Source organism: Dinoponera quadriceps, unplaced genomic scaffold (genome assembly GCF_001313825.1).
Source record: "Dinoponera quadriceps isolate SergipeBrazil2010 unplaced genomic scaffold, ASM131382v1 scaffold120, whole genome shotgun sequence".
Taxonomy (NCBI): Eukaryota; Metazoa; Arthropoda; class Insecta; order Hymenoptera; family Formicidae; genus Dinoponera; species Dinoponera quadriceps.
In genome coordinates this window covers 2,281,221-2,308,167 of record NW_014554309.1, presented here as the reverse complement: position 1 = coordinate 2,308,167, position 26,947 = coordinate 2,281,221, and the positions used below count along the sequence as shown (strand labels likewise).

General features: G+C 41.9%; 1 protein-coding gene across 2 annotated transcripts in view; it reads right to left on the bottom strand.

Annotated features, from left to right (window-relative positions):
- LOC106745530 (teneurin-a) overlaps nucleotides 1–26,947 on the bottom strand; it is a 730,052-nt gene that overhangs the window by 57,292 nt on the left and 645,813 nt on the right. For both annotated transcript variants that reach the window (XM_014621223.1, XM_014621230.1), the window contains one exon: nucleotides 7,378–7,655. In XM_014621223.1, the coding sequence (XP_014476709.1) occupies nucleotides 7,378–7,655 (278 nt within the window). The remainder of the gene's footprint in view (nucleotides 1–7,377; nucleotides 7,656–26,947) is intronic.

Sequence of the window (26,947 nt, the reverse complement as noted above, 5' to 3'; positions counted from 1 at the left end):
ATCCAGCTTTTTTACCTTGCCGATTTATTTCAAATAGTTATTATTGGATATATTGGAACAGTAACGTAGCAAACCTTGTTGCTAATTCACGCGTAGTTTGAAATGTATCCGCTTCGACTACAGCTTTCAGCTCATCATTATCCACCTTGGTCTCAGATCACCCACGTGGCTCATTTTTAAGATTAAAATCGCCAGAACGAAATTTTTCAAATTATCGATATACTGCGTTCATCAGCCACATCTTCGTGAAACATGTTGTTGATATTTCGAGCCGTCTGCGCTGCATTGGTTCCCACGACGAAACTCACATTCGAAAATAACACGAATTTTTTACTTATCCATGCAACATATGCCAAATTTTATAGCCTTTAATGTCAACCGATGTGACAAGAGCTTTCATTTTAAACCGCTAAGACGCTCTAGTACAGTCTGTTCCACAAGAAAGTGTACGATCTTAATACAAAACGGTTGAGCCATTACTACAAAATGTAGCGCCATTTATTTTATGACGTTGGAAAGCTTGGAGCGTACCTGTTTGCACAGTATATTCTTTGTTGTTATTCCGACGTTACGGTTTGGTTAGAATGGAAATTTACGAAATGAGTGCAAAGTATTTCAAGCGTTACGAGGTAGTGTTTTTAGTTTTGCATGCAAAAGAACCAAAATTAATGTATGCTCAGGCTTCAAAAGTGATTAGAAAGTCAACGGACAGTTAAGCATCCGATTAAGACTCATGTTTGGAGGTGTTTTTGTAAGCGTGGTTTAAGTTGCCTCCGTTTATTTACTGATAACCTAAACGCTCTATAATTATCTGAAAAAATGCTCTATATTTATCAGAATTGTTTATTGACATCTGCTGAGAAATCTTGTGGGAAAGATAGAAACAATTGGGAAGCTTTGGGAAGATAACGATCCCAAACATCGGAGTCGCCTCTGAACAGAATGGAAAGCTGAAAATTGCATCACCATAATGGATTGGCCTGCATCGTCCCCTGATATGAATTCAATTGAGAATGTGTGGTCTTACATAAAGTACGAACTAAAAGGGAAACCTATTTTTACTCTTAAACGGTTGTTGATCGGAATCAAGAAATTACGGTGCTCTTTACCACTTGAATATGCTCAAAAATTAGTCGAAAGCATCTTAAGAAAGTGCCAAGTTACAATTGACAATGGAGGTGACTGGACCCATTATTAGGTAATTGTGCAATACCTTTTTGTATCTATTTTAATATATCAGAACCCTTTTCTTTTAGATTGTACATTCTCGATATGCTGCCACATATTTTCTTGACTATATATAACATTATCATTATATATTTACGCTTAAGGTTTTTTTTAGTTGCACAATCACATATACTACCTAAGGATATGGCAAAACCATTATTCGAAATCGTAAAAAGTCTTATCACATACGTTATACGCGACATTACATGTTTATTATTGTTTTATTTGAGGCCTTTGTTCATCATTATTTTATTTGCGGTTTCTTATTTAATTAGATGTGTACACGTTCTTATGTAAAAATATTTATTGTCATATGAATGTATATTTATTTTTTGTAAAACTACAAAAGAATAAAGATTCAATCCCAAATCGATAACTTTAAGACTACATATTTATCTATTCAGACGAAATGTTGAGCATAATTATATGATCAAACAAACTCCAGAGTGAAGTTCGATCGTAATTACTTTCGTCTTTCTCCCGTAAACATTCTCGTTCTGTTTTTTATATAATTAATTACTAAATAATTACTTTCGTCTTTCTCCCGTAAACATTCTCGTTCTGTTTTCTAACCCCTTTTTCAATTTGCAATCCGTTTTAAACTATGATGTTAGATCAGGACAAACGGTGCAGTGGAGTGGATTCTCCGGTATTCGTTTTTACGCACGAGCTTTGAACACGCTTATTGTGAGAGAATAGTAGCATAACTACAGTCTGTTCGACAAAGTGTGGGTGATATTTTTGTAGAAGATCACAGTAGCGCCATCTAATTTATACCGTTTGAATCTTTAAACTAAACTCTTTTGCGTAGTGCACATCAAAAAGTTGCGTTGAATAGTCGTTAAAAGTTAAACGTTATTTTTAAAAATGAGTAAAAGATATTTGAAGCGTTACGAGGCGGTGTTTCTTGTTAACCATTTTAAAGAACCAAAATTAACCATCACGGTAGCTGCTGGAGCAATTAAAAAGTCGGAGGTTTTCGTAAGGAAGTGGATAAATAGTTTCAAAACCGCTGGAAATGTTGACGATCTGCTAGAAAGGGGACTATTTCGTACGACGACACGAAGGAGGGCAAAGCGATCTTACGCCTCTTTCAGACGAATCCTTAAGATCCTAGACGTCATACCTTAAGATGAAACTTAAAGGACTTAAAGGACTTAAGATGAAGGACTTAAGACGTCATACCTTAAGATGAAACTTAAAGGACTGTCTTCAATTTTCAACAGCTGTGCATAAAAATAATAACATTACGGCGTTCTTTATCTGCAGAATACGCCGAAAATCTGGTCGAAAATAAGTAAAAATGGTGCCAAGCAATAATTGATAATGGAAGCGACTGGATCAAATATTAGGTAATTGCGTATTAAAGATCTTCCAGTTTCGCTTAAAAAAATAATTTGACTTAATCTTTTATTCTTTTCAGATTATCACCCACACTTCCTTGTTGAAGAGACTATACATAATTTCCTATTTCCTCTATTTCCTACACGGACGAAAGTAATCGCGCAATTATGATCGAACTTCACTCTGGAGTTCGTTTAATGAATTATCATTGTTCGCATGTATTCATAGGACGGTGATATTCATAAAATTCGATTTTATATTTAAGATCATCTCAAATTCATTGACGGATATTGAAAGAGTCTTTCAATGGCTATACAGCGTCTTAAGATGAACTTGAAATGAAAATGAAACGGTCTTAAATACAAGACCGAACTATGAAGACCGTTCTTAGCCTCGTCAGCTCGTTCGCTCGTTTGCGTGACAGACCCAGCGTGGAAATATTTTTTTCTTTCTTTCCTAAGATCTTGCGATAACGGTTAACCTGATGCAGTACCGACGGTGGTGTGTTTCTCGAACGACGCGCGTTTAAGCGAAACGATGCGTCTTCCTGTAAAATTTCGCGTTCGCCAGATTTCTATCGCACGGTGCCTATCATCGATTTACGTAACAAAGTTTGCCGATGTCAGCTGTCGGGTGTACCGAGTTAGTGCGCCGTTAGTTGCAGTTATCGATTTGTGCGTCGGGTCCCGGCCATTGCCCCGCGAAATACCCAATTCGTTCCGCGAAGACACACGGTTCCGATAATTTCCAGTGTAATAATTCGACGTCACTCTTCCAGGCGCGAAGCAACTTTGTACAGGGAGAAGAGTATGAAAGTGATAATAATAGGCACACCTGTGATCATTGATGATGCGCTATCGATGTTTCGACAAGATAACCCACACGTTCTCGTGTTTCTCGTAGCGCCTCTATTATCCGACACGTTATTAGTGGATACAAAGGCACACCGTGTTTGCCGTAGATGATTTCAGATGCATCTAGATGAAGATGAGATGAAAATACGAAAACTTAATTTTAGATGAGATGAAGATGACTGCTTTTGATTTATGAAAGGTAAAATAAGTAGCGTAACTTATCTAGATGATTTTTTAGATAATATTGTTTTCACGAGGGACTTTATAAGAATTTATAATAAAAATTGCATCATAAAATTGCACAACGGTTAAATAATTCGTCAACGTAATCGCCCTAAATTTAAGGATCTAATAAAAAATACCAATAATCATTGACTGCTCGCTCACAGTTTGATAGGGGCTTAACGCATAGGTTCATATTATTTCATTCATTTGATCGAAAAGTGAGTTCAGAATATAGACCATCATTTCAGATCATTTAGATGAGATAACACGTTTTCTTATCTAAGATGATTATTTAGATAATTTTATCTAGATATCGGCAAACACTGAAGGCACAATATCGACGTACGAATGCGTTCATCTAGTCCACGATGTCCGACGATACGCTTCCTCCCGCTATCGACGGACAATATTTTTGCCTCTCCCTAACCGGATGGAGTCGAGCGCTCTGCGCTAAATGAACCATTACGCTAGGCAGTGTTACACCACAGCCGCGCTTCCTACCCAAGATCCGGACTTCCGCCGTTAAATGATATTTAATTTCAGCGAAACAGCGACGTCGTATCGCCTACGTTACCACGGTCGATTGCGTTTTTCGCTACATGTGGATAATGTTTCGCACGATGAGCGATAATAATAATCGCCGGTGAGGAAAGTTAAATCGAAAATTAACGCAAGTCAGCGTTACAGCGAATGAGAAAAAGAGCAATATGCACGTTAAATGTTACGAGTACTCGCTCGCGATTCGAGAGAGCGTTTTTACCCTTTTAAATTTATCCACGTATTTTCTCCGTTACGTAAAGATTCCCTTTCGATGCGTTTATAGCTGAAACAACGTGCGGATAATTTTGTCGATACTCGAACTATTTCAATATTCTACGGATGATGTATTCTCTTAAAGCGAATCGGTGATGTTTCTGATTAAATCTGATTAAAATTTAAGTCGAATTTTTTAATTTTTTAGAAATATGTAAGATTATTAAGAGACACGATACGTTGCGGCCAAGTGCACGCGCAAAGCGAGGACGCACGGGCCGAGGCCTGACATGTATACTTACAATGTGAGTTCAACGCATGCAAGATTTTTCCACCTTTGACCATAACCTGAACTGACGAGGTTTTATATAAGTTCCATCGATTCCTTGAGTTTGCATTACTTAATAAAACTACGCTCACTTTTGCCCCAAATGCCTTATGAGTCGTAATTTCACGCGGAATATGTATAAAATTTATGACTTCGGATTTCTTGTACGGTTAAAAATCTGAACAGCAAACGGCACACGTGCACGATGCGAGACCTCTGCTCAGTCCTATCTCGAGTGTATCGGAGCGTTGAAGCCTCTTTTCCGCAACGCTGATTAGCTGTCTCGAAATCTTGATCTCGATGTAAGTCGTCGCCTATTTCGATTCGCGCAGTTCTCGGCTGTCATCGCCAAGACGTTTTGATTTTGACAGTTCGTATTTTAAGAGGGTTAATGAAACTATTTCGACTCGCAGTTTTCGCGATCAGCTCTCAATATCGAGATTGAGATGTTTCGATTTTGACGTACTTTAAGAACATTAATAAATCGGCTGTCATCACCGAGGTTAAACATTTTTATTTTCATGTATTTTAGGGCTGAGTTCTCTTTGGTCGCATTTCATCTTCTTTTGGTTTGTAGTAAACAATAAAGATAGAATGAAGCTTGTAATGAGTAAGCGCCCAAGAAGTAAGCGCCAAGAAGAAGCAACCTAAGATGGTTATTAACAAAACTACTTCACATTTTTCGCGATCATCGCCGAGGTTAAATGTTTTCATTTTGACAGTTTCTATATAAAAGGGTTAATAAAATAGAAATAAATAGAGAATAAGCAAGGATGGAGAATAAGCAAATGTTAATAAAGTTTGTTCCACAGAAGAAAGTATACGATAGTATATCGAGAATATACAACCTGAAAGAAGGACTTTAGTATATTAAAATAGATACAAAAAGATATTGCATAATTACTTAATAATGGGTTCAGTCGCCCCCATTGTCAATTATAGCTTGACACCTTGGCATGCTTTCGACCAATTTTTCAGCATATTCACGTGCTAAAGAATGATAATACACATATTCCACTTTAGAGAGTAACGATGTCTCGTCGTAACGAAACTTTCGACGCCTGATAGTGTGAAATAAAAGGGGCTTAACGATTTTTGCATTCTAAAACTGCGTTTGCCGCAAAAAATTCAGCGTTTAAACGTCAACCGTAAAACAATGCTGATGCAGCAGTGTTGCAAGCTCGGTTAGCCGTTGTAAGAAAAATGCCAATGTACCTGAAGTACACGGTATGTTTTTACGAGCGAAACTAACGGTTACCGTGTATATAATACTTTAGATAGCTTATACACCGCTTCGAATTTAATTGACTACTTTGTGCCCCCGTTTTGTTAATTTTATGCTTCGTTCGCTTTACCGTTTTCGTTCGCTGAATTTTCGATGAGTCGTTCAAATTGCACGCCTACATGAAACAACGGGAGCTACTTCCATAGATACAGTTAATTTGTCTCGCTCTTTTCGCAGCATATAAAGGGAAAATACAACATAGTGTCAGTGAATAATAACAGGTCACATTTTAGTTGCGATTTTCACGATTAGATACGCGAAATTCGTCATGCTTTCGCGCGGACGTAGTATGGGATGTCAGTCGTAAATATAATCCCCCTCTGTGCGCATATAGGGATTAGCATCGTGCAGTAATGCCGACGTTCCGATGGATTTTAGTGTATTAGGTAGGTTGGGCTAGTCGTAACCAGATTTGCAAGTTAATAATGAATTATTGTACCGTGAATTTCGGGTCAGCTGGCAATAGAATTGCGTTGAACTATCCGGCCGGTGTGTTACGACTCGGGACGTGCGCTCGGGGACTAATAAAAACAATCGCCGCGAATTTACGCCCGAGCGAATATTATTTATGTAGCCGTCGCGCTAAATAGCTACCAGTACCATCACCACCATGGGATAGTGGTGGCTGGTTAAAACCAGCGGCTACCGCAATTGCGAATCTGACGAAAGCATATCTTCGAGCGGTCTGCTCCTGCAACGTGCAGTGGGAAGCAAAATAGTTCAGACGCGTTTGAGAGAGGTAAGAAAAGGTAGGAGCGCGGTACGATTAAAAGTCACCACCGACGAGCTTGTGGACACCGAGAAACCAGTTTGGTTGGATACCAAATTCGGCTCTTACAACCAGACATTCTGTTTCCTTTGGCGAAAACGCGTTTGGTTATTCACTTTCAGATCGATCCAACCAAACCTGGCTTCTCTTTGTAGTAAACCAGAACTCGTCAAGTGTTGCACTTTCCAGCCGATTTTCGGGAGGCTCCGCTTCGCGTTGTTCCCTCTGCTTCGTCGCCTCGCGCGCAGCCTATGAACCGCTCGAGTCTCAGGAGCGTAGTTATCATGTTATGGGGCCTATGGAGGGGGGGAAAAATTGGAAGACCTGTGGATCTTTTCTAAAGATACTGTATATCTGATTAAATTTTTATTTCCACTGCGTATATTTGTTCTCAGTCATTTTCCGCGTCACTCATTAGACACTATTGTTGATGCGTTTTTTCACGTATGATATTTCCAGTAAGCTTAATTCATTAATAAATAAAACTAACTAACTGAACAGATGCATATAATATATATGTTTCTATTCATTTTGCTTCTGTTCGGTTCCTTCTAATGCGGGAATTCTAATGCGACGGCTGTAGTTTCCTTACCAGCGAAGTATGCCAGCATCGCCGTTAAAGCGACCGCCAGGAGGATGAGCGTGATCGAGAAGCATTTCCAGGAGCATCTGTGCTGGCAGCGTTTGTCGATGTGAAAACGCGACGGCGAGTACGGAGAGTAGTGCGGCACCGCGGCAGCGCGAAGTGGAAAACCCGGCATCACCATGCCCTGGCCCTGCGCGCCTACCGTCGCGGTACCGCCATTCCCGGCGCCGCCTAAACCGCCGCCTAGAGAACCCACCGTCACTTGCTGTTGCGGTGGCGGAAGCCTGAAACAATCAGAAGTAATCGATGTTAGGGAACTACCTCGAGATGCGGGGTTGCGTCGCCGAACAGCGCGATTACGCTCCGCATACGCTTATATGCACTTGCAAAGCGCGATATATTCTCATATTGCATTCGGGAATATAATTATATTCGAACATTCAAATCAACTGGTTCATATATTCGAAGATATAAAAATCAGGGACCCGGGCCGAATGAAAATATCGGTCCGATTCCGGTTCTGATCCATTCAAATATTTAATAAAGGTGCCGGTTCTTCAAACTTGTTTTCTTATTGAAATTTTTATTGACTTAAATTATATATATATATATATATATACATGTACAGGGTGTTGCATCAACATACGACTCATTACGACGGGTTGCCTGCCCAAAGGTGCGCGCGTCCAGATAACTTCGGACTTGTCGACATAGTCACTCAGACACCTTTCCAATGAAGTTATAGCGTTCCGAATTATCATAATTTCAACGGATTCGCATCATGATCGGTTAGGAATCCAACATGGTATGTGTGAAATATTTAAAAGTATAAACGTGAGAAAACATGGGGTTAAAAGGAATAATTAAAATAAATAAATCGATAGGTAAATAAAATAACAAACTTTCTTTCTTCGCACTTTTTTCACACTATAGCGCAGCATTCCTTTTCATACGCTTTTTTCAGCGCGCTGCGCCCAGCGCAAGAAGTGTGAAGCGAGAGATGTGAAGGCGACACGAACGCACTACAATGTACCACGCGTACGCCGTTTGTCGGCAGCGAGGGACCGCATGCCGCGTATAAAAAGCTCCGGCGCTTTGTGAACGCCCGTATCTCGAGCGAAAAATCGATGTACGAACGTTAAACAAACGCCATTCTCCTTGGGATTTCGCACGGCATCACACGATCGTGTAGGTCGCGCATACTCTTGTCGCATGACATACTTTTACGCGTATCGATCACGATATGCGGTGTGAACACACGATATATCGTGTCGGAAAATATTAATATAAATTTCGGGCGGTATTCATAATCCTGATTTTATATTGGATTGTTTTAAAAGTTTGCTAAGTTCGGTGTCATATTTTTTAGTAACGCACAAAGGAGCCGTTCATAAATTTAGTGTTTATTAAGCAAAATCACGTTTCTACATGTTTGCTTCATTATCTAGATAATAAATATTAATTTAAAACGAAATCGAGATAAATACTTTATAAATATTTGATACTGTCTAGATAATACTGAGCCAATACCGAAACATGACATCCGCTTTTTGGTACCGGCCCAATGCCGCGCTAGTATCCTATACTGGCAGAATGTATACATACAATCATATACGATCCCTACATGGGTAGTTTCGTTATTATTTTATTTCACTTTACAACCCCCTTAAGTTCATATTAAAATGTTATGCAACGGTCTTTACTCACAGCATCTCATCGATTTGAAACGATTGTGAGCGAAAAAAAGCTTAGTTAAATTTATTCAATGTGACAATAAATAAATCAAACGCGTTTCGGTTGAAGGGAATGAAATTTCTGATTCCAACGAATCAGATTCGGTTTTTGCCATCAAACGTTCTGTTTCCTTCAATTAAAACACGTTTGCTTTGTTCGTTATCAGGAAAACTCGACTAAACTTTTTTTGCGTGTAAATATGCGATCGGACTGTGAATAGCGTAACAATAGACTCGATTGTAATAACATTGTAATAATAAACTATTAAAGAAGAAATATCACACGCTGGTTTCAAAACAAACTGTGTGAGCGATGTCTAAATGTACGACGCGTCTGAAGAAAATGATTTCAGTCTTCTCAGTGCACGATGCGTCGCTAACTGTGGATCCAATGGTTCGCTACGATGACAAATTATTTATGATAGCGAGCAATCGATCGCGAATCCGGGATCGACGTCGATTAGTGCATCCCCTATGTATCTTCGCTTGCCGCTTCGATTATTGGTTAAATTCATGCCGATACTCATCAGCGTATCAGTGTCGCATAATAAATGGGAGGATTGATCGCACATTCGGGCACCATCGAGCTTGATCCGACGTCGTTTCGGGGACGATACGGTAACGGTCGCGATAAATCGACGACCGATATCCGTTCAGCGCATACACTTGCGCCAACAGAGACACACGCGATCGCCGATATAGACGAGCATTGGGCCAAGTGCGTATCCGACGATGCGAGTAACGTCGAACTTATAAAAGATGCAGACGCTGCCATTTAGTTCGATGTAGCGGTTCGTGCGCGCGCGCGCGCACGTGTGTGTGTGCGTGCACACACGTATACAGTTGATACGCGAAATCCGCGATCTCTCAGAAAATGACGATCGTGACAAGGTTAAGGCCCTACCCGTCGAACCCGTGTCAAAGGTTTTATTTTCATCATCGACGATATTTATCTTCGTTCCTCTATCGAGAGTGAGAGAAAAGAAGACGGGAGTGGAGGACGAGGATAAGCACGGTCGGGGTTGACCGGATGAAAGGCCAACGTCGAAACAGGGATTTAATATGATATCCAGGATAAATATAGTTTTCCGATAATCATGCGGACTCATGAATAGTATTATGTGCACGTCACAATGTATAGCTCGCTTCATCGCGACGAAAATCCCGTAAGAATAACTCGATTGACAGTACGGTCTGGTGGGAATGAGGGAATAACGAAAGGGAAGGAGGTTTAAAACATCCGGAAAGGGGAAACAAGAGAACTTAACAATGAACACTGCGGTACCGGTGTTGGATTTTACGCGATAAAAAATTCACGCGACATGAAGCCCGAGTGCGAAACCTCGTTGATCAAATAGAATACTTATGAGATCTTTTTTCACTCAATATTTGATATAAATTTCTAAAAAGAAGAAAACACAGAATCACGCAAAAAATGATGGATCTCGAGAAGAGTTTTAAATGCCGAACGATTAGCGATTTTTTGGGATATCTCAAAATAGCCAACTGCATTGCAACGGAATAAAATTTGTACAAAATTTGTATTCTTTTGTATCGCTTTTTTTTCGAATATTGTTACTTTGGAGAATTTGAATACCGCAGCAGCGTTTTCAAAATCCTCGCGAGCTGAGGCTCGTAGAATTTCGAAATTCTTCTCTCGGCTCTTGAAGGAATCGTTGAGATGTGTTACGTGTTTCTCGCGCAATTTATATGTTGCCTAACAAACTCAACGCGACAAATATCATAAATAATGGCACTCAGTCCTCGGTGGTTCGTGATCCTATAAACGTTCGCTCATATTTTCCGGGGCGGGAAGCAATCAAATACGACGTGAAAAAATATGACTAGCAGAAGTCTCGGTGTTCTTACGGGAGGTGACGCACAGAAGAGAGAGGGGGAAGGGAGAGAGAGAGAGAAAAGGAGAGGAAGAGAGGGAGGGAGGGGAAGAGATGTCGGAAGAAATAAAAGAAAAAAGTAGAAGCGCGAGAATAAAAACCTCGCGCAATAAATAAGACTTTTCTCTCGGGGTCCCGTTAACTTACAGAGAGAATCCACAGCAAAAAATTAATTTACTAAAAGTATCGACGAGTTTTATAATAATTTGTGAACAAAAGCCGTGGAATGACAGCGTCGGTGACAAAATAATAAAGATATTTTTTATTTAAATTTAAATTTTCCTCTAAGCGCTTATCCACCATAGTGTTGCCGATTAATGAGTCGAATTAGGTCGCTCTCGCTATTCGTTCTGTCTGCTGTGCAATAATTAACCTATAGGATTAATGGACGATACGTCACGATTAGCTCCTGGTGCCTCGAGTCGAAGAGCTCTGAAAGAGAGAGAGAGAGAGAGAGAGGAGGTTTTTCCTAGAAAATAAATAAATCTAACTCCCCGACTCTCTCCGCTCTAAGATCCTTCAGACAGATGTACTGTGCTTCGACTGGGACAACCGGATTCTTGATTGCGCGTAACAGACAAATGAAGCGAGGGGAGTGGCTTGGAAACAAGATGAATGAGGAAAAAGGAGAGAGAAGCGGCAGCTGGGAAGATGCACCGGGGAAGAGCGGAGAGCGCACGGGCAATTCGGCGTGTTCACGCCGCGCGGTCCCTCTTCAAGCTGGGTTAATCCATTTGTGCGAGTAAATCGGTTAGCTCGAATTGGGTTATATTTCCTAATCGATATGGTAGATTGCGTTACCGGTCGCTACATCGTCCACCGTATCGGTCACGACGCATGGCTTCTTCTTCGTTAATTATTGGCAGTTACGTTGGGGAAAACATATGAAATAAACGTAGCTGAAGCCATTGCAAAATTGCGATAATAACGTAACTGTAACCCGAGTAGAAATTTTGATTCTACACAGTGAAAATTTTCGTGTTAAATTTCACACTTCTCACACGTCCCAAACGGTTCATTCCAATTTTTGCGTTAATTTAATATAATTTTATGTTAAATTAACACAATGCTAATTTCATGTTAAATTTTATGTTAAATTAACATCGTTATGTTAATTTGTATGTTAATTTTATGTTAAATTAACATTGTGTTAATTTAACATAAGATGAATATGTCGCGTAGTAAAGTGAAGTGGCACAAATAATATATCAAAAATTAACGGATGGTACGGAGGAAAGATAATTGATAGACTTGTAAGCGATCGTAAAGTGCCAGGCGGCGAGCGAGCGATCATTTACAAGTTGCGGGTCGCCGCCGTTATCGTGCGGTCGGTTTATATATAAATAATTGTTTTCTTTCTCAATACGATATTCACAAATATGAACAAATATCTTCGTGCACTATCGACAAAAGTGACATTTGACGTTCGCAACCGTTCCTTTCGGCAATTCGTCAGTCCGCGATGCAATATCACAAATTTATATGTGTGTACTTTTTGCAACATTCCATCGTGTCGAATTGCTCGAAGAGAGAGGGTGAATTTCCGGAAGGGACCCGTTCCCGTTTGTGATGTCTTTTCTAGCGACAGGTTCATCCAATTCGGACATGTAAGCGTAAAACGCGCGCGAGAAATCGTCGTATGGTCGCGCGGCACGACTTTCGGAAAGGAAGTTTGAAAAGGTGCGGGCGCTCCTTTAAGCAATGTAAAAGTGGGTCGAGAGCGGGGGGCGTCGAGTTTGATCGTCAGCGACCTCGATGCGGATTACGCAGTTCTCCTCGCCGCGAAGTTAGGACGCAACTCTGATTTAAGTTGTCGCAGTCTAGTCACGGAAGAGGAGCCGCCGTCTTTGAGGCAGGTAGCTCTCCCGGGAGAGGACGACGAAGACGACGGCGACGGCGATAAAACGCGCGCGGATAATGGACGGTACGTAGAAATACCTCACCGCCGATTAAACCAATTGGACACGGCCGTGTCTGATATATTGGAAGTTAAAGAGGTAATTGCGAGCGGCGTTGCTGCCGCGTATTAAGTTGAGTGTCGTCTGAGTGGAAGATTGGAGCTGTTCTAGCTGTGTGTGCGCGAGCTGCGGATAGGATTGAGCGTGTGATCCAATTATGATGTAACCGGTGTCCCATCGCAGCCGCGACTGGCAACGTGGTTCAGAGCCACCCGCCTGGTCACATATGTAATACTACTAAATGGCTAACGGAGCTCTCTGAGCGGGACCGCAACACTACGGTGCAGACAATGCTCGTCTGTCTTCGTCATTGCTCAGTTTGTTGCAAAGCGCATGCGTGACATTTGTCCTTCCACCATGGTCCAAGCCAATACGATTTGACCTGACGCTATGTGGAAAACTAACCACGTTGATTCGGTAAGCTTATGTTCACCGTCTGTTCCGTATGATACCGAGGATTCTGTCGTGATAATAAAAATATTTCTTTCACTTGTTAACTATCAATTACTCAGTTTCTTTGATAAATCCGTTGACGTTCTGTCGTCACGATTGCGTATTAATGATTATTGAACATTTCTCCCACTCTTTCCTATACAGTCAATAACCCAGTTCATTCTCCATCCTTTAGTGTTGGGTTCATTCCCGCTTATAGGAAAACTGCTCTGTTAGTCGTATAGTACATATACCTGGCGAACCTATCGCCATTACGAGAACTTTCCCCGTGTGTCGAGGTCTTCCTTAGAGTTCAGCCGGCCGACCGGGTGGTCTTCGGCAAGTGGAAAACGCGCGTCAAAGCTAAACATCGCGGGCGAATATCTGTATCAGATATGGGCGCGGCGATTATCGAATATTTTAGGAATCTTCCGCGGTGCGAAGAAATGCTTCATTTGACTTCTAGGTTAGCGCCGCTTCCTTTGTTTCCTGGGGGTGCGGGAAGAGTCTCCTCTTGAAGAAGTGAACTGGAATATTCATGAAATATCGGGAATGATGAAGGACGCGACGTTAACCCGAAAGCCGGATTAAGCGACTCCTGTTCTGAAGTGTATAGAACGTTCGTTGGTCGCTCGTCATTCGCGGCATTTATTCGAGAGATTTCTTCGAGTGATTAACTCCACGCATGACATACATCTTTTTGACATCTTTCTTAATCTGGCACATTGGGATCGTTTGTATCTTTGTTTATTTAAACTTCGTAAAAATGCTAATAAAGATTTATGAAAAACTATGAACATGCTTTTAAGTTTGTATAATATTATTATGTGCGCAAAGAAATGGCGGTATTTTTTCTTTTTTACTTAAGTATGTAATTTTATTGAAAAAAAAAACGGTAAAAGCTTGAGTTTAAGTTTAGTAAAAATTTATGATTTTTCTGAAAATGAATTTAAGAAATTAATACTCTGGGATTTTCTAGCCAATATTACGCCAAATATTTGGGAGAAAAATATTACACATTTAAATTTGTTAAATATTCGGTATAATTATTTAAATGTATACAAAAATATATAATTTTTGCTGTATCTGTGCTGTGTGTATTCTGACGTCAGACTGACATCTGAAGTATCTTCTAACATTTCTACTTTAGTGCCTAAATACTTTTCCGTCAGACACGAAATCCAACAAACAATTGGCGAAAGGAAATCAAGTTTTTCCGTATTTTAACGGAAGTAACAAATGTATAATATAGCCAAAAATAAATAAACAACTTATGCACAAAACTTTTTTTACATATTATATGTAACGTACAGAACCGAAATATAATGAAAAATCATCTATCTTTATTTTGTACTTTATTTTGTACACCTCAATATCGCAATAGGGTCAGACACGACTCCAAAGTGACTTCACCTTTTCCTTATACGAGAGGAAATTGAAACGGCTTAACATTATGTTCAAATCTAACATTTCCCCAACTATAATTCGCTCTTAGAGCAGGGAACAAAAGTCCTCGTCGTTTCACCAGCTTGCGAGAAATTCCAAATTAAAAATCGGTTAGAGTCGAGAAAATGAACGCAGTGTGCCAGATTAGGGTTAAGACGCAACCGGATTGCCCGCGAGTGCCCGGCGAGGTGCGCCACAAAATCCGTAGGAGGTACACGTAAGAAGAATTCCAATAAAAATCTGATATCCCCCGGTCCCGTGTTACGGCGCGTCGCGTCGCGCTGCGCCGCGTCGGCCAAATGCGTTTCAAAGGGAAGATAAGGTGACAAAGAGAGAGAGAGAGAGAGAGAGAGAGGGAGGGAGAGAAAGAGACACGTAACACGATGCGTCGCAGTTGAAATTAAATCCCACTCACTCGGGATGAGAAAGGGAGGAGCGGGAAAAATGACGATCGCCAACGCGGTATAATGAAGTCCGCTCGGGACCGTCATTATTCGCACAGGGCGCGTACACATGGTTGCGCCGCCGAGCCGTCAAGAACCGCGCGCGCCTTCCGACGGCCGCTAGCGTGACGCTCTTAATTATTAATTTCGGCCCTTTAATATTAATTAGACTCGCGCGTGGTGCGCGGCGCGACGTGCGCGCCCTAATAGAACGCCGTGATTACGGCGAAATTATAATTTTAATCGCTCGATTACCGAGCAACGCGCCGTGAGCGCCCCGCCTCTCTCTCGTCTCGCCTTATACCTCGCGAAAGCAAGCGTACGGCCGGGCGTCGTGGCTCTCGCGTGCGTGTTCACGCTAATAATGCGATGGGCGCGATACCGCTGAATATTCAAAGGGACGCACGTTATTACGATTTTAAGATTGCACGAGGCGCCTCTCTCGTCGCGCGAACCCTCATCGAAGCTGAGCTTTACGGTTCATCGGCATCGCCGAAATTTAATTGCACGTCTTACGTGTACAGGAATGAAACCGTCTTCCCAGACGGCAGTGCTCCTGCACTGAGGAAAACATTTTTGACGTTGGTTGTAGCTGTAATGTATCGCGTAAGCGAAGGAATTATAGTCAGGGGAACGGTTTTCCTAGTAACTGTTACTATATGATCGTTTTACATGTACAGGGTGTTGCATATTGAGCAGCATGACGGGCAAGGCCGTTGGTTGGAAAATCGGCGACTATTCTGTACCGATCCTAGCACTCGTGACTCACAAAAAAATTTTCGTAAATATGAGGAAAATTGAGATAAAGACGTTGTTAATATGTTCTACCGGTGGCACACGTTAAGTCGAACTTTCCGTTCAGGTCAGTTTGATATTTTGGCTTCAAAACGAAATACGATCATGAAATACTATGAAACTCATTATGAGACACATGTTACTTGACAAATAAAATTTGGCTCATAAAAACACGGACAGCATGGGAACCACCGATCCCAAGAAATAAAATAAAATTAGTCCGGTGTAGAACGTATTAATAAATAGAGCAAGAATACAGCGGGGATTGTGGACTCGAGTACAAATTGCCTCATAAGTTTGCATTTCCGAAACCATCCGATAAAATGGATTCCCATGTATTTTGTACATATCATGTATACACGAACTATGTAAAATAGCTGCGAGCCCGAGTAATATCCGTGCAAGAGTTATCAGATTGCTGCGGGCGAAATTTATGTCGCAATATCATTTTTAAGAATTTTCTCGTATTTCGCATAAAGCTACCTAAAGTAAGCCTGAGTAATATCGCGAAATGAATTCCCCGTGAGTGTTTCCTTGGGCGGCGAAACTGAATATGGTTATACAGACCTTCTACCTGCTTGCGTACGCGCGCGTATATATTATCGTTAAACGTTAAACTGATTATAATCGCCAAACTTTGCTTTTGTGCAGAGTGAAACGACGGCAACGTCGATATTAAAGGTTTTCCTGCCGTTAAGCCTCGCGATTTAGAAAAGAGAGAAAATGTGAGTAAGAGAAAGTCCCGCATCCAACGCATCCGTTGTTGCTACCAAATGGCAACGGTCGTTGCTCTCGCAGGGCGAGTTGTACGAGCGATCAGTAAGAATCGCATCGTTGACGGATGCATTAGGAGAGCGCGAAAGCTTCAGTTGAAAACGAGCAGACGGATAACGCGAGAGGGAGGGAGAGAGAGAGAGAGAGAGAGAAAGAGATCGGGACTAATGTCAGTCCCATAGTTATAAAATGTGACACCGGGCAGCTGCCGTCACTCTACACCCCGTCCGGTAATACAATCTCGCGTAAATCCTGCCTCTTCTCCTTCACCGCAGTACGCTAAACAGTTTTCGTGGTTTATTGCCGTCCGGTGTCGTGTTAAAAGGCCCTCGCCTTGGCTGCCGGAGGAGTACAGATCGCGCATCGCTCCGCGTAGAAGATGGAGCAGACAGCGATATCTCGATAAGAAAATATTTTGCGTGTGATCCTCCAATCCTCCTGTCGCCCGTGAAAGTCGTGCAATTGTACGTTCTTTGTACGTAGCGCTGGATTACCATGCGGGAGTATGTACACAGGCCGCTTCGACATTCAGCATAATTTTAATGCTTCAACATTCAATATAATTTTAATGCTTGGACGCTCTCAAGAATAGTTCGCGCCCACTCAGATGGTCTGTAAACTAATAAAAATTTATTTTGATAATCTGACGCTTATTAACTTTCTCTCTTAAACCTTTAATTCTGCAGATTTCATCTTAATACTAACTTGAACTCCTTTTTTTTTTCACAGTTTCAAATATGCCCTTTCAGAATTTGCAAGCATTTTTTACATCGATCTATGCAATATAACTATCTATACTATAACAAAAAAGATATAATTTTTTGAAAAAAAAATGCTTATTCGAGATATTTTCGCGTCCCTGGACTTTTCTTTTTTTTCTAACTCATACATTTCGGAGCTTCTTAATTCTATAGAATTTTATAAATTATAGGCTTGTTCCTTGGTCGATTTTCGATCGATTGAAAAAAAAAAAAATAAATTGAAATATGTTCATTTTTACTGGAGTTACGATGGCAGATATGGATGGGGTCCCGGAGACCCCAGTATATACTTTACGTTGGCAAAAAAGGAGTATGTATGCCTAGAGTTAAATTGACACACGGCTATGTTGAGAATTCAATACAAAACTTTTAACACGGCCCGATTTGAACAAAAGTACAAAATATTTTTTACTGTATACGATGCATTCGTTTGTACTTATGATATAACATACATGGCGTTTTATAGCTAACGGTATTTCCAAGAAAGTAATGACTTTATATAAAATAAAAAAATGAAAATATAAGTTAAAAAAATGTACGACAAAATCTTTTCGTGTGACGTTTCGTCCCTGAGCAAATTAATCTTGAGAAGATCGGAGTATTTTAAATAATGTTTTCCTCCTTTTTTAAAGTTGGATGACTACATATCTGTATGACATGTCGTTAAAATCATCTCGGTAGCAGCTATCAAATTATATATGTGCACATGTATCCATAGATGCATACATTTATGCGTACATATAAAGACGTACTCATATTTATCATAATTATAAAATACCGTTGTATCTTCACGACTTACACATTTTTCCGTTTCACAATACCATCTTAGATTTTCATTCCGACGGCATATATTTTGCTTTTGAATTCTTCTCGCGCGCGTTCTATTTCATTGTAGACGAAATCCGAGGTCGGTGACTCGGCGCGCCGCATAATTCAGCGATAAAGATTCCCCTGCCGCGGATATCATCGACCCCCCTGCCGCTGATTTGTTCGACGACAAATATGTTTTCTACGAATTATATTTTCACCGTAGCGTATTGCTTTCTCATTCTTTCTCTCTTCTTTGAAATCATCTCCCGGGACAAGGAAACCATGCGCCACGCATTTCGTCGCAACGCGCCACCTCTCGCATTGTAATGTATTTTCTGTCCTTGAGCATCGAAATGTATCGTGAACGAAAACTTGACGAGAGATCTCGCCTCGCATACTTTTATTTATTTTTAAAAGAAGCATGCGTTCTTAAAAGAGTTCGTCAACGAAATTGATTTCCGCGGAGCAGCTCTCCTTGAGTGGAATTCGATCGCTGCAATCTTCCACGGCGCACAATTACCAGCTACGATCTGTTCTTAAGATAAAGTCCTACGTGACAATAGAAAAAATCAATGAAAATACATAAAAGCTTAATTTTAGGTTATAATATCAAAACGAAGTGTTGGGTTTCGGGTGGAGATATTTCGTTCAAAATGTAAATCTTCTCCGATTTCTTCCAGGTCGAAATTTTGATACTATTTTGACGTCATTAAGGATATAGCTTACGTCTATTAAGATGACTTATGGAGTAGTAAACACCTACTTTGATGATACTACACTTGTTAATATCTCTCTTGAACTATATTCTACAGATTTCATTTTAACGCTATCTTGAAACTAAAAGTGTTCTCGATATTCCGATTATTAAATTTCGATTATATGATTAAAATTCGATTATTAAATATGAATAATGAAAACAATTATTATTTTGACGCTGAAAGCGAAAATTTAAGGTATCATCATGATCAAAGTAGGAGTAAATTATATCATTAGAATCGAACCTATCTTAACTCCTTGCTTTTTTGTTGAATTAAAGGTTTAACATAAGGCTTAATTTTGGCAATTATCTCTTGTCTCTCGAGCCGCAATTTTCGTTGGGGGTGTAGGCATCGTGCAAGTGAAACCACGAGAATGATATTCGCGAGGAATTATCACCGCATATTTTGCGCTTCACCCACGTATAGACGTAACGGAAAGTTGGCGGAAAGAATATCCGACGTATCTGCCGTGGTCCACGCCAGGGCGATCGCATGTCCCTTATTCTGCTTCTTTATTGCAGCCGATCAGAATTGAATAATGCAGTGGACGCGAGGCGGCAGAAGCGATTCTGCATCGAGGAGCGAAAGCTCTGAACACCATTTTTCCGTACATACGGCGTATGTGTATGCACGCACGTATATATATAATATATATATATATACATATGCAGAGACGCTGGGCGTATACATGGAACGCCTAGGAATTCGCATATACCAGAGGCGGAGATTTGTTCCCGGATGTATACGTGGAAGATATAATGCGTATTCTTCTCGCACAATGCGAAGCTTGCTCGATGTGTCGAAAATATTGACTTCCGCGGAAAGGGGAGGGAAATGAACCTTTAAGGGAGGTTGAAAGGTCTAAACTTGTGGAAAGTCGGTAAAATTTCACTCATTACTACTACAGACAGAAATAAATTGAATACGAGACAAAATAGTAGCGAAAAAAAAATAAAAACACCGCAGAAATAAAGTGTTTTTTATCACAATAGAACTTGAATAAATCATATTTCTTCAAATAGAATTTACTTAGATCTGTCAAAAATGCAATACTTTAATTTAAAAAAGGAAATATCTCGATATCTTCGTACTTGAGTTACGCCTGCAAAACCACAAAATATACCGCGAGATAAATCGGACCGCGGCAACTCCATATGTTCGGTTTTCGTATTTTCTCAAATATATTTTTGTCGTTAATATATAATATAAATAACCCCCAAAATATTTTCGTATTCAATTAATACCTATATCTGTAGTAACGAATAAAATCTTATCAATTTTTCACGAGTTCAAACATTTTCTCTCCCCATAACGGATCGCGCAAAAAGGATGAATGCTGCGAGTGCTCGCTATGGCTTCCTCTCAGTCAGTCAAAATTAGGGTAGAATTAGAGGTTCAAAAAAAAAAAAAGTCAACAAGTCAAAGTAGGTTTCTATTAGACTACAAGCTATCTAAATAGGCGCACACTGTTCTTCAGAGCGTCAGAGTGGCATGAAAACTTTGGCTCGGGCACCCGCGACGCCCGTGCCTGATTTCAGCAGGAGATCAACAACCGGGCGGAATCGATACGATACTCGCCGGACGTTGTTTTCGCCGGAGGACGTGGAAGTCGGGCGCGCGGAATATGATGGAATGAAACGGGCGGTTCGCAAATTTATCCCGATGGTTATCGCGAGAGAGGGCGCGAGATGGGGCACGGTGCGCGGCGTATTAGCGGCGTATCCCTTAAAAATGACTCTCGGAGCCTTTATGGATCCCATCGAACGATAACGACTATTCCGGCTTCCAAGTCGAGGCACGTTCCGGGAGTGTCGCTTGCTCGCTCGCTCGCGTGACACAGGCCGGCGGATTCGGCGCCGTGTGGGGAAACGATCGCTCGGGGAAAGAAGGCGGAAAGACCGACGTGTCTCTGTGTGCGGATGCCATTATTGCGAGACACGGATGGACGATATCCGGGCAGCAGCAGCGGCAGCAAAGGCAATGTGAAACACGTGGAGGAGAGAGCGGAGGAAGCCGAGGAAGCCAGCTGCGCGACCGGGGCGGCGGCGGCGACAACCCCTCGACGACCTTCGCGAACTTCTCGCGAGCGCGCGTCTCCGTCCGCGCGAGGAGTCGAAGAGGGAAGGATGTCTCATCTCCTCGCGACTCTTCGCGAACTTCGGGGCAACATTCGATCATTCTCGCCCGCCGATCACTTTCCTCGCCGCACCCTCCCGCGTCGTCCTGGCGGCGATGAACCGCCTGTCGCATCCCTAACGGTGTGAGAGCCGATGTGAAGTCGCGCCAAAGAAGAAAGCCGCGAGAACCGACGCGAAGATGAGGGGAAGAATATTACACCACGTGTGCCAGTAATAAGACCGTGCACGTGACGATAATGCAAAAATGTTCCTCGCGCGGCTCCCGCCCGGCTTCTCCCCCTTCTCCCCCCGTTGCTCCTCTTGTTTTCCCTTGTCGTCTCCCGCGACGATCCTCGCCCCTTCGTTCTCGCCACATGCATTTTCTTAATTTCAGGATCGTCGTCGTTTTCTCCCGTTCGGCCGAGCGATTAATTTTCACGCATCCTGCGCGACGCTATTCGATTAAATTCCACCAGCTCTCGTGTTTCTCACTTATTTATCAGACTCGCGTCTCCGTGAGAAGATCGGAAGGGGTGAGACGAACCGGGGAACTCGCGAGCGAACATGGGAAAGAAAATTACGAATATAGATATCGGGGAAAAGTATTGAATTATTTAAATTGGCCGCGCGCTTCGCGCACAAATACCGTGATCGGTGGCCGCAACGATATCGCTATTTAATCGTAGACTAATTTTCTATGCAGAAATTATACCATTATCCCTCGGCATATATTTGATCGTACCGTACATTATTGTGCATAATGTGGTCACGTAAATACGTGCGATAAATTAAATTTTATGCAATGTAATTTCAGACGTAATGTAATCGAATATGAAACCAGGCCTTTTTAAACCGCTTGTTTCCGTTAGGATGCATCGACGAAATCGACGTTCAAGGGTCGCCCGGGCCTCGGCGGACAGCACGAAGGAAAGTGGGAAACAAAGTGTGCAGCGTGCCATTTGATACTTTTACTTGCGTCACAACTACGCGCTATCCGCCACTTCGTTCTCATTCACCCTCTCTCTAGCTTTTTGTCCTCGCTCCGCGTCTTTTTGCTCAACGAAGGCGGGACTCAATTTCATCCGAGCCGAGAGAACGAGAGAAAAGGAGAGAGGAAGAAAGAGAGAAAGAGAGAGCGAGGGGAGGGGAGGGAGCAGGAGAAAAAGAGAAAGTCAGCGCGCCGAGTCGCGTCGTAATGAAGAAAAATCTTAGGAGGATATTGCAAATAGCGACGGAGGTTGGGACATTTCCACATACGTACACGGAACGACTTTCGGGTCGGATGAGCTTAGGGAAGGGTCGAAGGGTAGCGAGCCGTTTCTCATCGTGGTGCGTCATTATTTTGAGTGCGACACGTTTGTAGAAACGAGACGCGCGGCGCCGAAACAACGATCCGTGATAGGTAGAAGCAGATAGATAGATGAATAGATGGATAGATAGATGAATGGATAGAGAGAGAGAGAGAGAGAGATAGCGAGAAAAGATGAGAGAGAAAGAGAGCAAGCTATTTAATTTTTTATACTATATTATGTTTATATAATAATATCTATTAAATTAACATATATTTTCAAGTATATAATGTGAAAGATATTTCCGTGCTGCATTAGAATCGGTTGATCCGACGAATTTCTAAACAGTCTTCGCAGTTATATTCGTTCGTATGAATGAAATTTATTCATGCTCACTCCAAATTCTGACAATTAACTATGTTTCAAATATCGTATGAGATACTTGAACGAAATACGTTTGTAGAAACAAGATGCAGCGTGGCGCCCAGATAACGATTTGAGATAGATAGACAAATAGAGAGATACCGAGGAGAGGGTAAATGAGAGAAAGCTATTTAATTTTTTTAACTATGCAAGTATAGTCATATATCGTATCCAGTAGTTGTCCAGTAGCGACTATAGTCGTCCGTCGTAACGAAAAAATTAAATTTGCACCTTTTTCTAAAAAAAAAAAAAACACACTTTGAAAAATGTTTTCGAAGTGCATTAGAACCGACGACCCAATAAGTTTCTAAGAAATGGGCCTCTCAATTATACACGTTCGTACGAGTGAAATTTGCTCAGGTTCGTTCCAAATTCTGGCAACCAACTATCTTCCAACTATCATTTAAAGCACTTTGTTCCGCAGGTAAAGGCTGACTTCCCGAAGGGTAGCTGACCCGCTGCGTCAACCTTAGCCGGCTTAAATCTAATTTCGAGGGTTGCGATTGTTCGCTGCATTATATATGTTCTGTCTGCAGGATCGTTCCCTTGGCCGGTGGTGCTGTAGCAGCGAATCCACGAAACTCTCCCGCGCTTCCTTTCGCGCGTCCCTTTCGCCCTGCGAACGAGAGAAATTCTCCAGCTCGCGCGTTTCCCGCCCGCGGCTCTCGCATCGGCATCGTCTAGAAATAGTTATCGCTTCAATTTCCGTACTTTTCAACGAAGCCCGCTTTCTGTTTAGCATTACGCGCGTCACGGCGGGAGCCGTGCCAGAGAAACCGGGCGAGGGTGGCCGGCGCGCTCCTCCTGGCCGGAAACACTATTTCAACGTAATTGTCGTTTCATCGTTCCCTCTCATCCGTGCAGTGGCGTATCTAAGCCGCGGATGTGCCACCACACCGGAGATTCCACCTTCGCGTGTACGCGCACCCGCGTGCGATATTAATGCCTGGTTAGCTCTGCGCCGAGTAGACATACCCAATCAGCGGGCGAAATTAACTTTAACCTCGGCTGACCGCACGATTCGGTAATTTTGCCGGAAAATGATCGAGCGCAGCTACCTCCTTCCTTTTCTCCCTCTCTCTCTCTCTCTCTCTCTCTCAACGCTTCCTCCCTCCTTTCCGCATGATGTATCCACATACATCCGGTCTATCGCTTCCCCTGTTAAGTCGGACTTAATTCTCGAGCCGAGCTGCACTTCCGCGTTTTACGCGAAATCGGTTCCACCTCCGACACGTGATCTCACCGACAATAGAATACACCTATATTTGAATCTATCGGCTTTTAATTTACCGGACGAAACGTTTAGTCATGCGAGACCCGCGATTATACTCGAGACGAAATTTTTGACGCTACTTTAACGCTCTAAAAATTTTTGTTTCCTCGCCACAGCTATCTTGATCAATTACAAATGACAATGAGTAAATTTGTGATATATTCAGGAATCTTCCCTTTTACTTTAATAATGAATAAATAGCCATAACATTAACATGATATATAGCTTTCCTTTCCAGCCCATCTTTTGTCATGATTTTGTTATGTTGATTTTACGATTACTTGATTTACAACATATTGATTATTACAACGAGAGAAAAGTTATCGAGATATTTCACAAATGTGATTTATCGATCAGAAGTGTCATTTTATAATCACTTCTGCAGTCAGATTTCACTGATGAAAGTAATCGCTGTTATTAACAGACTTTTTCAGCGAAATTTGAACGATTTGCAGTGCTGTAAGTATAATTATGACCACCGGTGATTATAAACTGCTTCTCTTTGATAATGCACTGTTTGCACTGTAGAGAGAATACTGTGTTGAGTGTTAGATCCGAATATATTTTGCTATCTTAGCGCCTACCGTGTTGTTGAATAAACGGTTTAATACAGACCCGAAATGTCGACTCGGATAGTGCGGGGATGTCGGCGGATCGCTCGTTTGCTAGCGAATGAATCGCGTAAAATGGGGTAAAATGGAGTGGAATATGAACAGGTTCCCAATATATATATATATATATAGAGATGCATGCCCCTTACGGGGAGTGGCGTCGTGTCACTTCTAAGAGACATTCCGGAGGGCCTGCCGGCCGGACGAATGGACGGCGGCGATACAAATCGATCGCGGTATACAAACGACGACGACGACAATATCGATAAATTGGTGGGGCCGGGCGTGGACGGATATATTCCGTGGAGTTTGTTAGTCCCTCGTGCCCAATCTGTCACGCATCGCCGCGAGACGTTTCTCTGTGTGCGGCATAACTCTTTGGGGGTTTATGTACGTAAGTATATAAGTGTATATATACACCTATGTATACGCCTTTCCTACATCACTTCCGCCTACCTACCTATCTTACTCCGATTCTCGCGTCGCTCTCTTCACCTCTTCCGTCCGCATCTCCCGCACATCGTGCCCTCCCTCTCTCTCGCTCCTTCCACAACTTCTTCTTCTCCCACTCCTACGTCCTTCGCCCTTCCTTGGCGCTGCAGCATTGCGGTTGCCGCCGTATTTATTTCAAGTCGAGTTTGCAGAGTAACAACAAGGTGGAAGATGCGCTCGCGAGAAAAACACGAAGAGGTAGGCGGAGCGAGGAGAAACAAAGGGTCTCCCCCTCTCCGCTCTCTTTTCCCGATGAATAAGGGAGTTCCAATTGGGCGCATAAGAGAAGCGCGGGGGGGAAGGAAGATGGACGCACCAGGTAGGTGCTAAATCGAAAAGAGAGAGGCCGATAATGGGCTCGGACACGTGGAAGGAAGAAAAAGAGGACAACGTGAGGTGGAGATGAACACAGTATATCTCGTAGTTGCGTGTTTTCCCTAATTAAGGCGACCCAATTTATTGGCTCTCGCCATGTACTGAAGATAGCATTCCGTAAAAATAAGTCGAGGTTGATTTTCGTACGTACACTGAGAAACCCATTTAGTTAAATCAACTAAATTCTTGTTTGACTATGGGCAAACGAATTTTGTTGGTTGTAATAACCGAAGTTTGGTCATCCAAACTGAAGATTTGGTTCTCTGAAGTTTCAGCGATTTCAAAGAACCAAACCTTTAGTTCTCTGAAGTTTCAGCGATTTCAAAGAACCAAACCTTTGGTTCGGAAAACTAAATCTTCGTTCTTATAACAAAAAATTTGTTTGAAATAGAGGAAATTTAAGCAATTTTTTCAGCTTTTCCTTAAAAGAATTTTAAACCTTTGCTAAGGTCGTGCTCGATTCTATATACGCAATTTGGAATTTAACCGTATAACATCGTCACGAAAAGGATATGAGATGCAATACAAATTCGCAAAACTGTTCGCGTAAATACTCCTTGTTCTCGTGCGTTAAGAATATCGCGTTGGGAACGAAACAAATATTTATCTTAAAGTGGAGCACAATTTATTTAGAAAAATCTTAGGTCGAATAGGTCGAATAATAGCGATAAAAGACGCTACGGTACGCGAAGACGACGCATGCACGCTATGATATGTGACGCACGTCTGGCGATAGACATTTAGATAATGATCTCAGTTTGCGAAAATGAGTGGTAAATTAGCCTAATTACAATCCGATTGGGGATCTCGCAATAGGCACCGACATCGCGTCGTCGATTTTCGCACGAGTCAAAATAGCGCAAGAGAGAGAGAGAGAGAGAGAGAAAAGAGAAGACGGCAGCGAGTCCGGGCTAAAAAGTCCGGACACGAGAAGGCAACCTAATTAAGTCTGCGAGATGTCTCGTCGAGATCGCTGATGAAGACGCTTGTCCGATGCGCTTCGGGCGTGGAACTTTCGGCTGATTTCATGGAAAAGGAAACGAACGAACAAACGAGTGAATGAGCAAGAAATAGAGATAGATAGATAGATAGATGAGATAGAGATAGATGGGGAAAGAGCTAGGGAGGGAGAGGGGTGAGAGAGAGAGAGAGAAAGAGAGTGTTGAGTGAGTGAGTGAGGGAGGGAGAGAG